The sequence below is a fragment of the Drosophila elegans genome, unplaced genomic scaffold (assembly GCF_018152505.1).
Source record: "Drosophila elegans isolate 14027-0461.03 unplaced genomic scaffold, ASM1815250v1 contig_37, whole genome shotgun sequence".
Classification (NCBI taxonomy): domain Eukaryota; kingdom Metazoa; phylum Arthropoda; class Insecta; order Diptera; family Drosophilidae; genus Drosophila; species Drosophila elegans.
In genome coordinates, this window is record NW_024545752.1 from 1,179,792 (window position 1) to 1,192,173 (window position 12,382).

Consider the following 12,382-nt stretch of genomic DNA (forward strand, 5'->3'; position numbering starts at 1 on the left):
CAGCCGTGTATGTGTATGGTCACATACATTACTTTCCCAAGTCAATGCGCTGTTGCTAGGCAAAAATTTCGGTAAAAAGAACAAAAACAAAGTCAAAATTTCCGTTACGTTGTTGGCGACGCTCGGTGCATTAACATTTGCACGGCAATAGGCATAGGGTGTTTCCTGCCCTCTGAATCCGGTCAGACAATTAAAAAATGGTTAACCCAGGAGACGCAATTCAGCCTCAAAATAATGCTCCCAGTGACATCGAGTTTTACCGAGCCAAAGTGCGTTCGTTTTGCGGCAGTTAAACGCAATGAAAGATTACTTAACTGCTGGAGCTACTGAGCAGTTTGATGAATCTGATGTCCTCACGCGGCTGGAATGGGTGAACTCTATAAACTTGGAATTCTATTCTGCACAGACTTCGCTGGAAAAACTGAACTTTTCGGAGATTAGTAAAGATACGCGGTTTGAATTTTCCGCAATTTTAATGGATTTAAAGGCGAAACTAAATCGGGCCCTAGCAGCTCTGCGCAAACTGCATTTGCAGCTGCCAATTCTACATCCTTTGATATTATAAACAATGCGGATCTTTCTTTCAGATTTAGGAAACCTTGATTGCCAAATCTAGAGATTGCTCGTTTTCAAGGATCGTACTCAGAATGGCCGGACTTTATTTCTAAGTGATATTGAAAAATTACAATATTTGAGGTCCTCTTTAGGCGGCGTGGCTTTGGAAACTATACGATCGCTCGAGCCTTCAATGAAAATTATAAAAAGGCTTTAAATTTACTTTTTAATCGATTTGATAATAAAGTTTTACAATTTCAGGCACACGTTCAGGCAATATTTGGTTTAAAAGGTGTCGAGAAGGTATCAGCTAAGGGTCTTCGGGAGCTCAGCCATTGGATGAATTCGCATCTTCGAGAAGTCCGTTCCCTGGCCACCACACAACAAATTCTGGATGGATTTCTCATTCATATCGTGACACACAAGCTGGATCAAAGAACCCTTGAAAAATGGGAAGATGATTTGTCAATCTCTGAGCTATCTACCTGGGATGCTATGGAGTCGTTTTTGGAGAAGAGGTGTCGGATGATGGAAAACTTGGACCAAGCTGTGATAATTCAAACACCACTCCATCAGGTGGGAAAAAGCATGCATAGATATAACCCAAGTGTACTGATTACGTCTGCTACTAACCATCCAATTTGCCTATTTTGCGATGCTAGAGATCTTTATTTGCCAAAATGCTCCCGATTTTTTAGCTTGAGTCCCAATCTTCGATATAGGGAAGCAAAGAAAATGCACCTTTGCCTCAACTGTTTACGCAAAGGCCATAGCTTGCAGCAATGTAAAGTCAACTCATTGTAAGCATTGTCGCATGAAGCACCATTCATTACTGCACATTATCCCAGAGTCATCCATACCATCGACCTCAGCTTCATCTCCATCATCCGACCCATCTATAAGCTCTAAACCATTACCATCGACTTCATCATCACTAGTGTCATGCTCATCTCCATAATCACAACCAAATCACCATTAATTGCACTCTCCACCACAAACCTTTAATACAATGCCAATGAAGTACGTGCTGCTTCCAACTTGGTGCCTTTATGCCTTGCCGAGCAATATTAGATTCAGCTTCTCAGTTAAACTTTATTACTACGCGTCTAGCTAGCCAACTAAATTTAAAACTTAGACAATCGCACACACTAATTTCTGGGATAGGGGAATCTTCCATGAACTTCCATGCGTCACTCACAGCTGTTGTAACCCATAGTATTACTGATTACCAGCAAATTTCAATATAAGTACTACAGGTTGGAGGATGCCACAAAACATTTCGCTAGCTAACCCTCATTTCAACCAGTCACAACGAATTGATCTTTTAATTGGCGCTGGTCTGTTCTTCGAAATAATCGCTAAAGTGAAAATTAATTTGGATAGCACCTTGCCCACGCTTCAAAACACCAAGCTTGGTTGGATAGTTTCTGGAGGGATGTCAAGTATGCTAAATGGCAAATCTGTCTTAGCTGCCATTGTCAAGGATCCTGCTGATCATTCAGATGATGACACACCTGCTGCCGTAGTAAAGCGGTTTTGGGAGATTCAAGACATTAGTTCAGAAAAACTATCGATGCTGGCCGAGCACTTACGATGCGAGCAGCATTTCAAAGAAAATTGCATTTGGCTGGAGAATGGTCAATATTCGGTTCGCCTTTTATCCACTTTAGGATTCGAATCTTTAGGTGACTCCTACTGTCTGGCCCGTCGTCGTTTTAAAAGTTTGGAATCAAAACTAAATAAAAACCCCAATCTGAAAGCGCAGTATTCGGAATTTTTACAGGAATACCTCAACTTAGGCCACATGTCTCTCGCATTAAGGGATCCAGCGGTGCCATAACTTTTCTTGCCTCACCATTCTGTTCATAACCACAAAACTTCGTGTCGTCTTTGATGGTTCTGCAAAAACTACATCTGGGATAGCTCTAAACGACTTGCTTCTAGCAGGACCAACAAATCAGCAAAAAATCTTTAATATTTTGGTTCGGTTTAGATTTTTTAAAGTAGCTCTTTGTGGAGTGTTTCGTACCCTGATGACTTTTTGCAATGTATTATTTGGCGAGAGAACTCCACAGATAAATTGAGTGTTTATAAACTAAACACGGTAACTTATGGAACCAAGTCGGCTGCCTTCTTGGCTATAAGAGCCATGCATCAGCTCTCTTATGAAGAGGACTCATTTCCAGTTGGAGCAAAAATCGTTCGTAGAGATTTCTACGTGGACGATCTAGTCTCTGGTGGCGATTCAGTTAAAGAGGTGAAAGAAATTCGTCATCAGGTAAAGGAGCTACTGGCGCGCGGCCACTTTCCGATCCGAAAATGGTGAAGCAAGCGCTCTCGAAGGAGAGTCTGATCGCGATAAAGAGCAATTGAATAAATTCCACGACGGATCAGCTATCGCCAAAGCTTTGGGGTTGGTCTGGGATCCATCTTCGGATAATCTTGTCTTTAACTTTGCACAAATTTTATCAAGTCAAGTTGCTCGTTGCAACAAAACGGATTGTGTTGTCAACAATTGCGAAATTTTATGATCCGCTTGGTTTAATAGCACCCATTGTTACAAAATCAAAATTTTTTGTGAAAAGGCAATGGAGCACTAACATGGTTTGGCTGCCAGATCCCCTTCTTTCTTCATGGGGGGAGTTGACCTCTCAGTTGTCGATCGTCCAGAACCTAAAATTTCCACGATTCGTAATGCAATCACAGGCTTCCGTCGAGATGCACGAATTCTGTGATGCTTGCGGTGCGTGCTTATATTTGCGGTCGGAGGCCAATGGCAACGCTGAAGCACATCTACTCTGTGCCAAGTCTAGAGTAGCTCCCTTAAAAATTTTAACAATACCAAGATTAGAACTTCCAGCAGCGTGTTTATTGGCTGAGCTTATCGTAAACGTTAAGGAAACCATAGGTTTTGATTGCACCTTTCACTGCTGGTCGGGCTCGTCTATTGTGTTGGCTTGTATTCGGCAACCTCCGAGGGAGTTCATTGTATTTGTGTCTAATAGAACCGCGAAAATCCAGGAAATGACGAAAGGTATGGCTTGGCATCATATTCCAACAGACTTGAATCCGGCGGATGTGGTATCGCGCGGGTGTAAATATTTGCTGGAGCACTCCCTTTGGGCAAATGGACCTCCATTTCTACTGAAAGTAGCGTCGAACTGGCCCTCCCTATTAGATGCAGTAAAGAACCTTCCGGAACGGCGTTCCACGGCGCTAATTGGAACCGTCGGCACTGACATATCTATCAACTGTAAGTTTCTCAACTCATTCGACTCATATCGATTCATTTCAAATTGCAGAGCCAAATCATTACCTTGAACCATCTATCTTACCGTTGACGAGCTTTGCTTCGGAACCGTTCTGCTTCTAAGGAGCATTCAACAGGTTCACATAGCGGTGAGCATGAGGTTCTTAGCCAAGGCAAGCGTTGTCCTCCGAAGAGCAAGTTGATTTCTCTGAGGCCAATACTTAGCTCTGAGAGTTTACTTCGTGTTGGTGGAAGGCTTCAAAATGCGAGCTTGGACCACGAGGCTAAGCATCCGATATTGTTACCCAAGAATCATCCGTTCACCAGGGCGATTATCGTCTATTATCATGAGAAATACTTCCACGCAGGGCCACAGGCGATGCTCGCTGCAATACGGCAAAGGTATTGGCCACTTGGAGGCCGAAAGTTCGTGGCTAGCGTCATCAACAAATGCGTCAGATGCTTTCGGATGAAGCCTGTGACTTGGGAACTCGTGATGGGTAGCCTGCCAGCAGATCGAGTTCAGCCTAACCCAGCTTTTCACACCACAGGAGTGGACTATTGTGGATCGTTCTATCACAAGTCAGAGGCCCGGAACAATGCACCCCACAAGTGCTACATCGCCGTCTTTGTCTGCTTTTTGACGAAGGCTGCGCACTTGGAAGTCGTCCAGGATCTCACAACGGATTCTTTCATTGCAGCTTTGAGAAGATTCATTAGCCTCAGAGGCAGTCTACGTACTATTTGGAGTGATAATGTGACAAACTTTGTTGGCGCTAAACGAGAGCTAGCGGAACTGAAGGAGTTATTTTTGAGCGAACCGCACACGGCTTCGATAACTTCTTCCTGCTAAGCGAATGGAATTGATTGGGGAGTTCATACCCCCGCGTGCCCTACATTTCGGTGGTATATGGGAGGCGGCTGTAAAATCGACAAAAATTTCACTTCTACCGAGTTGTCGGTGCAGCCATCTTAGCCCTTGATGAATTAAGAACTCTTGCATATGAAATTTCTGCCATTCTTAACTCCCGTCCGCTTTGTTCAATTTCAGAAAGGTTTCCTGAGCCTGACGTTACTCATCTTCGCGCAGGCCGGTTAAGCAGTTGGCAAAAAATAATACAAATGCAGCAGCACTTCTGGAAAAGATGGAGCAGAGAGTATTTGTCCCTGTTGCAAGAACGAAGCAAATGGCGGATCAAAACATCCAACATCCAAATCGGTCGATTTGTATTGCTTCAGGAGGACAACCTTCCACCCGGAAAGAACGGCGTCGTCAGAGTAGCTATGGTCCGGACAGCTACAGATCTTACAAAAAGAGCCGTCACCAAACTAGCCGCTGTACCCATCGAATCCCATTTGGTTGAAAACGTGCCTCTTCCAACGGGGGGAGTATGTTTTGAGCAGACCGCCAGCACCTAGTCAAATGCTCATAGGTGCTGTTATGCTTTTTTCTTCGTTTTTCTTATCTCGCTACATTTGTCGCGTTATCTATTCAGCTGAGCTACAGCGAAACTATGTACACAAATTTGAAGTCAAGCTTTGGACAAGTCAGTAATACAAAACCGATGCAACTCCGAGCACAGCTAATAAAATCAAGCATTTTGGTTGTTTTCCCCATAAACAATAATAATAATAATAATAATAATAATAATAATAATAATAATAATAATAATAATAATAATAATAATAATAATAATAATAAGAATAATAATAATAATAATAATAATAATAATAATAATAATAATAATAATAATAATAATAATAATAATAAAAATAATAATAATAATAATAATAATAATAATAATAATAATAATAATAATAATAATAATAATAATAATAATAATAATAATAATAATAATAATAATAATAATAATAATAATAATAATAATTATTTGTTTAGAGCAGACCGCCAGCACCTAGTCAAATGCTCATAGGTGTGTGTTATGTAGGGGTGTTATGTAGCTTTGTTCTTCGTTGTTTTTATCTCGCTACATTTGTCGCGTTATCTATTCAGCTGAGCTACAGCGAAAACATGTACACAAATTTTAAGTCAAGCTTTCGGGAAGTCAGTAATACAAAATCGCTGCAACTCCGAGTGCAGCTAATAAAATCAAAAAATAATTTCAATTGAACATATCGTGCGTTTAATTTATATTTCTAAACTAAAGGGTGGAATTTTGGTTATTTGACCCCGACGTGATATTCGTTTAATCCGAGTCTGCATGTCGATTTTTTACATTGTTTAATATCGGTTAAGCAATAACTTATTTTCGCTGTCGTTTGCTGCATTTCAGTCACAAACACACGAACACTTTATGTGCGCGCTGCCGGCCGGCCGTTTGTTGCTGTGATAGAAGCAAAACTGTGTTGTGCTGCAAACATTAAATATAAAAGGAAACGCAATTAATTGTTGTTAAACGAGTATATTGCATACATATATGTGTAAACAGCCGTGTATGTGTATGGTCACATACATTACTTTCCCAAGTCAATGCGCTGTTGCTAGGCAAAAATTTCGGTAAAAAGAACAAAAACAAAGTCAAAATTTCCGTTACGTTGTTGGCGACGCTCGGTGCATTAACATTTGCACGGCAATAGGCATAGGGTGTTTCCTGCCCTCTGAATCCGGTCAGACAATTAAAAAATGGTTAACCCAGGAGACGCAATTCAGCCTCAAAATAATGCTCCCAGTGACATCGAGTTTTACCGAGCCAAAGTGCGTTCGTTTTGCGGCAGTTAAACGCAATGAAAGATTACTTAACTGCTGGAGCTACTGAGCAGTTTGATGAATCTGATGTCCTCACGCGGCTGGAATGGGTGAACTCTATAAACTTGGAATTCGATTCTGCACAGACTTCGCTGGAAAAACTGAACTTTTCGGAGATTAGTAAAGATACGCGGTTTGAATTTTCCGCAATCTTAATGGATTTAAAGGCGAAACTAAATCGGGCCCTAGCAGCTCTGCGCAAACTGCATTTGCAGCTGCCAATTCTACATCCTTTGATATTATAAACAATGCGGATCTTTCTTTCAGATTTAGGAAACCTTGATTGCCAAATCTAGAGATTGCTTGTTTTCAAGGATCGTACTCAGAATGGCCGGACTTTATTTCTAAGTGATATTGAAAAATTACAATATTTGAGGTCCTCTTTAGGCGGCGTGGCTTTGGAAACTATACGATCGCTCGAGCCTTCAATGAAAATTATAAAAAGGCTTTAAATTTACTTTTTAATCGATTTGATAATAAAGTTTTACAATTTCAGGCACACGTTCAGGCAATATTTGGTTTAAAAGGTGTCGAGAAGGTATCAGCTAAGGGTCTTCGGGAGCTCAGCCATTGGATGAATTCGCATCTTCGAGAAATCCGTTCCCTGGCCACCACACAACAAATTCTGGATGGATTTCTCATTCATATCGTGACACACAAGCTGGATCAAAGAACCCTTGAAAAATGGGAAGATGATTTGTCAATCTCTGAGCTATCTACCTGGGATGCTATGGAGTCGTTTTTGGAGAAGAGGTGTCGGATGATGGAAAACTTGGACCAAGCTGTGATAATTCAAACACCACTCCATCAGGTAGGAAAAAGCATGCATAGATATAACCCAAGTGTACTGATTACGTCTGCTACTAACCATCCAATTTGCCTATTTTGCGATGCTAGAGATCTTTATTTGCCAAAATGCTCCCGATTTTTTAGCTTGAGTCCCAATCTTCGATATAGGGAAGCAAAAAAAATGCACCTTTGCCTCAACTGTTTACGCAAAGGCCATAGCTTGCAGCAATGTAAGTCAACTCATTGTAAGCATTGTCGCATGAAGCACCATTCATTACTGCACATTATCCCAGAGTCATCCATACCATCGACCTCAGCTTCATCTCCATCATCCGACCCATCTATAAGCTCTCAACCATTACCATCGACTTCATCATCACTAGTGTCATGCTCATCTCCATAATCACAACCAAATCACCATTAATTGCACTCTCCACCACAAACCTTTAATACAATGCCAATGAAGTACGTGCTGCTTCCAACTTGGTGCCTTTATGCCTTGCCGAGCAATATTAGATTCAGCGTCTAGCTAGCCAACTAAATTTAAAACTTAGACAATCGCACACACTAATTTCTGGGATAGGGGAATCTTCCATGAACTTCCATGCGTCACTCACAGCTGTTGTAACCCATAGTATTACTGATTACCAGCAAATTTCAATATAAGTACTACAGGATGGAGGATGCCACAAAACATTTCGCTAGCTAACCCTCATTTCAACCAGTCACAACGAATTGATCTTTTAATTGGCGCTGGTCTGTTCTTCGAAATAATCGCTAAAGTGAAAATTAATTTGGATAGCACCTTGCCCACGCTTCAAAACACCAAGCTTGGTTGGATAGTTTCTGGAGGGATGTCAAGTATGCTAAATGGCAAATCTGTCTTAGCTGCCATTGTCAAGGATTCTGCTGATCATTCAGATGATGACACACCTGCTGCCGTAGTAAAGCGGTTTTGGGAGATTCAAGACATTAGTTCAGAAAAACTATCGATGCTGGCCGAGCACTTACGATGCGAGCAGCATTTCAAAGAAAATTGCATTTGGCTGGAGAATGGTCAATATTCGGTTCGCCTTTTATCCACTTTAGGATTCGAATCTTTAGGTGACTCCTACTGTCTGGCCCGTCGTCGTTTTAAAAGTTTGGAATCAAAACTAAATAAAAACCCCAATCTGAAAGCGCAGTATTCGGAATTTTTACAGGAATACCTCAACTTAGGCCACATGTCTCTCGCATTAAGGGATCCAGCGGTGCCATAACTTTTCTTGCCTCACCATTCTGTTCATAACCACAAAACTTCGTGTTGTCTTTGATGGTTCTGCAAAAACTACATCTGGGATAGCTCTAAACGACTTGCTTCTAGCAGGACCAACAAATCAGCAAAAAATCTTTAATATTTTGGTTCGGTTTAGATTTTTTAAAGTAGCTCTTTGTGGAGTGTTTCGTACCCTGATGAATTTTTGCAATGTATTATTTGGCGAGAGAACTCCACAGATAAATTGAGTGTTTATAAACTAAACACGGTAACTTATGGAACCAAGTCGGCTGCCTTCTTGGCTATAAGAGCCATGCATCAGCTCTCTTATGAAGAGGACTCATTTCCAGTTGGAGCAAAAATCGTTCGTAGAGATTTCTACGTGGACGATCTAGTCTCTGGTGGCGATTCAGTTAAAGAGGTGAAAGAAATTCGTCATCAGGTAAAGGAGCTACTGGCGCGCGGCCACTTTCCGATCCGAAAATGGTGTTCGAATGAAGCAAGCGCTCTCGAAGGAGAGTCTGATCGCGATAAAGAGCAATTGAATAAATTCCACGACGGATCAGCTATCGCCAAAGCTTTGGGGTTGGTCTGGGATCCATCTTCGGATAATCTTGTCTTTAACTTTGCACAAATTTTATCAAGTCAAGTTGCTCGTTGCAACAAAACGGATTGTGTTGTCAACAATTGCGAAATTTTATGATCCGCTTGGTTTAATAGCACCCATTGTTACAAAATCAAAATTTTTTGTGAAAAGGCAATGGAGCACTAACATGGTTTGGCTGCCAGATCCCCTTCTTTCTTCATGGGGGGAGTTGACCTCTCAGTTGTCGATCGTCCAGAACCTAAAATTTCCACGATTCGTAATGCAATCACAGGCTTCCGTCGAGATGCACGAATTCTGTGATGCTTGCGGTGCGTGCTTATATTTGCGGTCGGAGGCCAATGGCAACGCTGAAGCACATCTACTCTGTGCCAAGTCTAGAGTAGCTCCCTTAAAAATTTTAACAATACCAAGATTAGAACTTCCAGCAGCGTGTTTATTGGCTGAGCTTATCGTAAACGTTAAGGAAACCATAGGTTTTGATTGCACCTTTCACTGCTGGTCGGGCTCGTCTATTGTGTTGGCTTGTATTCGGCAACCTCCGAGGGAGTTCATTGTATTTGTGTCTAATAGAACCGCGAAAATCCAGGAAATGACGAAAGGTATGGCTTGGCATCATATTCCAACAGACTTGAATCCGGCGGATGTGGTATCGCGCGGGTGTAAATATTTGCTGGAGCACTCCCTTTGGGCAAATGGACCTCCATTTCTACTGAAAGTAGCGTCGAACTGGCCCTCCCTATTAGATGCAGTAAAGAACCTTCCGGAACGGCGTTCCACGGCGCTAATTGGAACCGTCGGCACTGACATATCTATCAACTGTAAGTTTCTCAACTCATTCGACTCATATCGATTCATTTCAAATTGCAGAGCCAAATCATTACCTTGAACCATCTATCTTACCGTTGACGAGCTTTGCTTCGGAACCGTTCTGCTTCTAAGGAGCATTCAACAGGTTCACATAGCGGTGAGCATGAGGTTCTTAGCCAAGGCAAGCGTTGTCCTCCGAAGAGCAAGTTGATTTCTCTGAGGCCAATACTTAGCTCTGAGAGTTTACTTCGTGTTGGTGGAAGGCTTCAAAATGCGAGCTTGGACCACGAGGCTAAGCATCCGATATTGTTACCCAAGAATCATCCGTTCACCAGGGCGATTATCGTCTATTATCATGAGAAATACTTCCACGCAGGGCCACAGGCGATGCTCGCTGCAATACGGCAAAGGTATTGGCCACTTGGAGGCCGAAAGTTCGTGGCTAGCGTCATCAACAAATGCGTCAGATGCTTTCGGATGAAGCCTGTGACTTGGGAACTCGTGATGGGTAGCCTGCCAGCAGATCGAGTTCAGCCTAACCCAGCTTTTCACACCACAGGAGTGGACTATTGTGGATCGTTCTATCACAAGTCAGAGGCCCGGAACAATGCACCCCACAAGTGCTACATCGCCGTCTTTGTCTGCTTTTTGACGAAGGCTGCGCACTTGGAAGTCGTCCAGGATCTCACAACGGATTCTTTCATTGCAGCTTTGAGAAGATTCATTAGCCTCAGAGGCAGTCTACGTACTATTTGGAGTGATAATGTGACAAACTTTGTTGGCGCTAAACGAGAGCTAGCGGAACTGAAGGAGTTATTTTTGAGCGAACCGCACACGGCTTCGATAACTTCTTCCTGCTAAGCGAATGGAATTGATTGGGAGTTCATACCCCCGCGTGCCCTACATTTCGGTGGTATATGGGAGGCGGCTGTAAAATCGACAAAAATTTCACTTCTACCGAGTTGTCGGTGCAGCCATCTTAGCCCTTGATGAATTAAGAACTCTTGCATATGAAATTTCTGCCATTCTTAACTCCCGTCCGCTTTGTTCAATTTCAGAAAGGTTTCCTGAGCCTGACGTTACTCATCTTCGCGCAGGCCGGTTAAGCAGTTGGCAAAAAATAATACAAATGCAGCAGCACTTCTGGAAAAGATGGAGCAGAGAGTATTTGTCCCTGTTGCAAGAACGAAGCAAATGGCGGATCAAAACATCCAACATCCAAATCGGTCGATTTGTATTGCTTCAGGAGGACAACCTTCCACCCGGAAAGAACGGCGTCGTCAGAGTAGCTATGGTCCGGACAGCTACAGATCTTACAAAAAGAGCCGTCACCAAACTAGCCGCTGTACCCATCGAATCCCATTTGGTTGAAAACGTGCCTCTTCCAACGGGGGGAGTATGTTTTGAGCAGACCGCCAGCACCTAGTCAAATGCTCATAGGTGCTGTTATGCTTTTTTCTTCGTTTTTCTTATCTCGCTACATTTGTCGCGTTATCTATTCAGCTGAGCTACAGGGAAACTATGTACACAAATTTGAAGTCAAGCTTTGGACAAGTCAGTAATACAAAACCGATGCAACTCCGAGCACAGCTAATAAAATCAAGCATTTTGGTTGTTTTCCCCATAAACAATAATAATAATAATAATAATAATAATAATAATAAGAATAATAATAATAATAATAATAATAATAATAATAATAATAATAATAATAATAATAATAATAATAATAATAATAATAATAATAATAATAATAATAAAAAAATAATAATAATAATAATAATAATAATAATAATAATAATAATAATAATAATAATAATAATAATAATAATAATAATAATAATAATAATAATAATAATAATAATAATAATAATTTTTGTTAGTGTGCATTTGAAGATCTATAAGTCTCAGATTCCTTACATCATGCAATAGTTTAAAATAAAGCGAATTGAATAGAAGTTTTACACTTACCTCGCTTTCCAATGATGATATCCATACCTGCCAGATAAAACCTTCTTTTTAAACCAACTGTTGTCAATAAGGCTCTCATTGTGAATAGCATTAAAATGTGCAATATCAGCACCATTTTCCGGTATCTCTTGAATATGACAATTGATGTAAAATTCATTATGTCCATGGTATACAAAGCTTTCTCTAACTTCCATAGATAAAGGGAGCTCCCATGGTATTTCTGTTGGCTCAGCATGATACCAAATAAATATAAATCCATCCATTTCTTGCGAAATCCAATTGGCTATTTGTGATCCTTTAGGAACTAAAATATATTAACATAATTTTATTTTGTAAAAAAAACTTGTATCTCTTAAGGCCGAAGCCTAAAGTAAACATCCA

The 12,382-nt window shown here is 41.1% G+C and overlaps 1 protein-coding gene across 3 annotated transcripts in view; it reads right to left on the minus strand.

Annotated features, from left to right (window-relative positions):
- The window catches only part of LOC108147566 (cholesterol 7-desaturase nvd), a 400,790-nt gene that overhangs the window by 163,606 nt on the left and 224,802 nt on the right, over positions 1–12,382 (minus strand). For all 3 annotated transcript variants that reach the window (XM_041708695.1, XM_041708696.1, XM_041708697.1), the window contains one exon: positions 12,002–12,305. In XM_041708695.1, the coding sequence (XP_041564629.1) occupies positions 12,002–12,305 (304 nt within the window). The remainder of the gene's footprint in view (positions 1–12,001; positions 12,306–12,382) is intronic.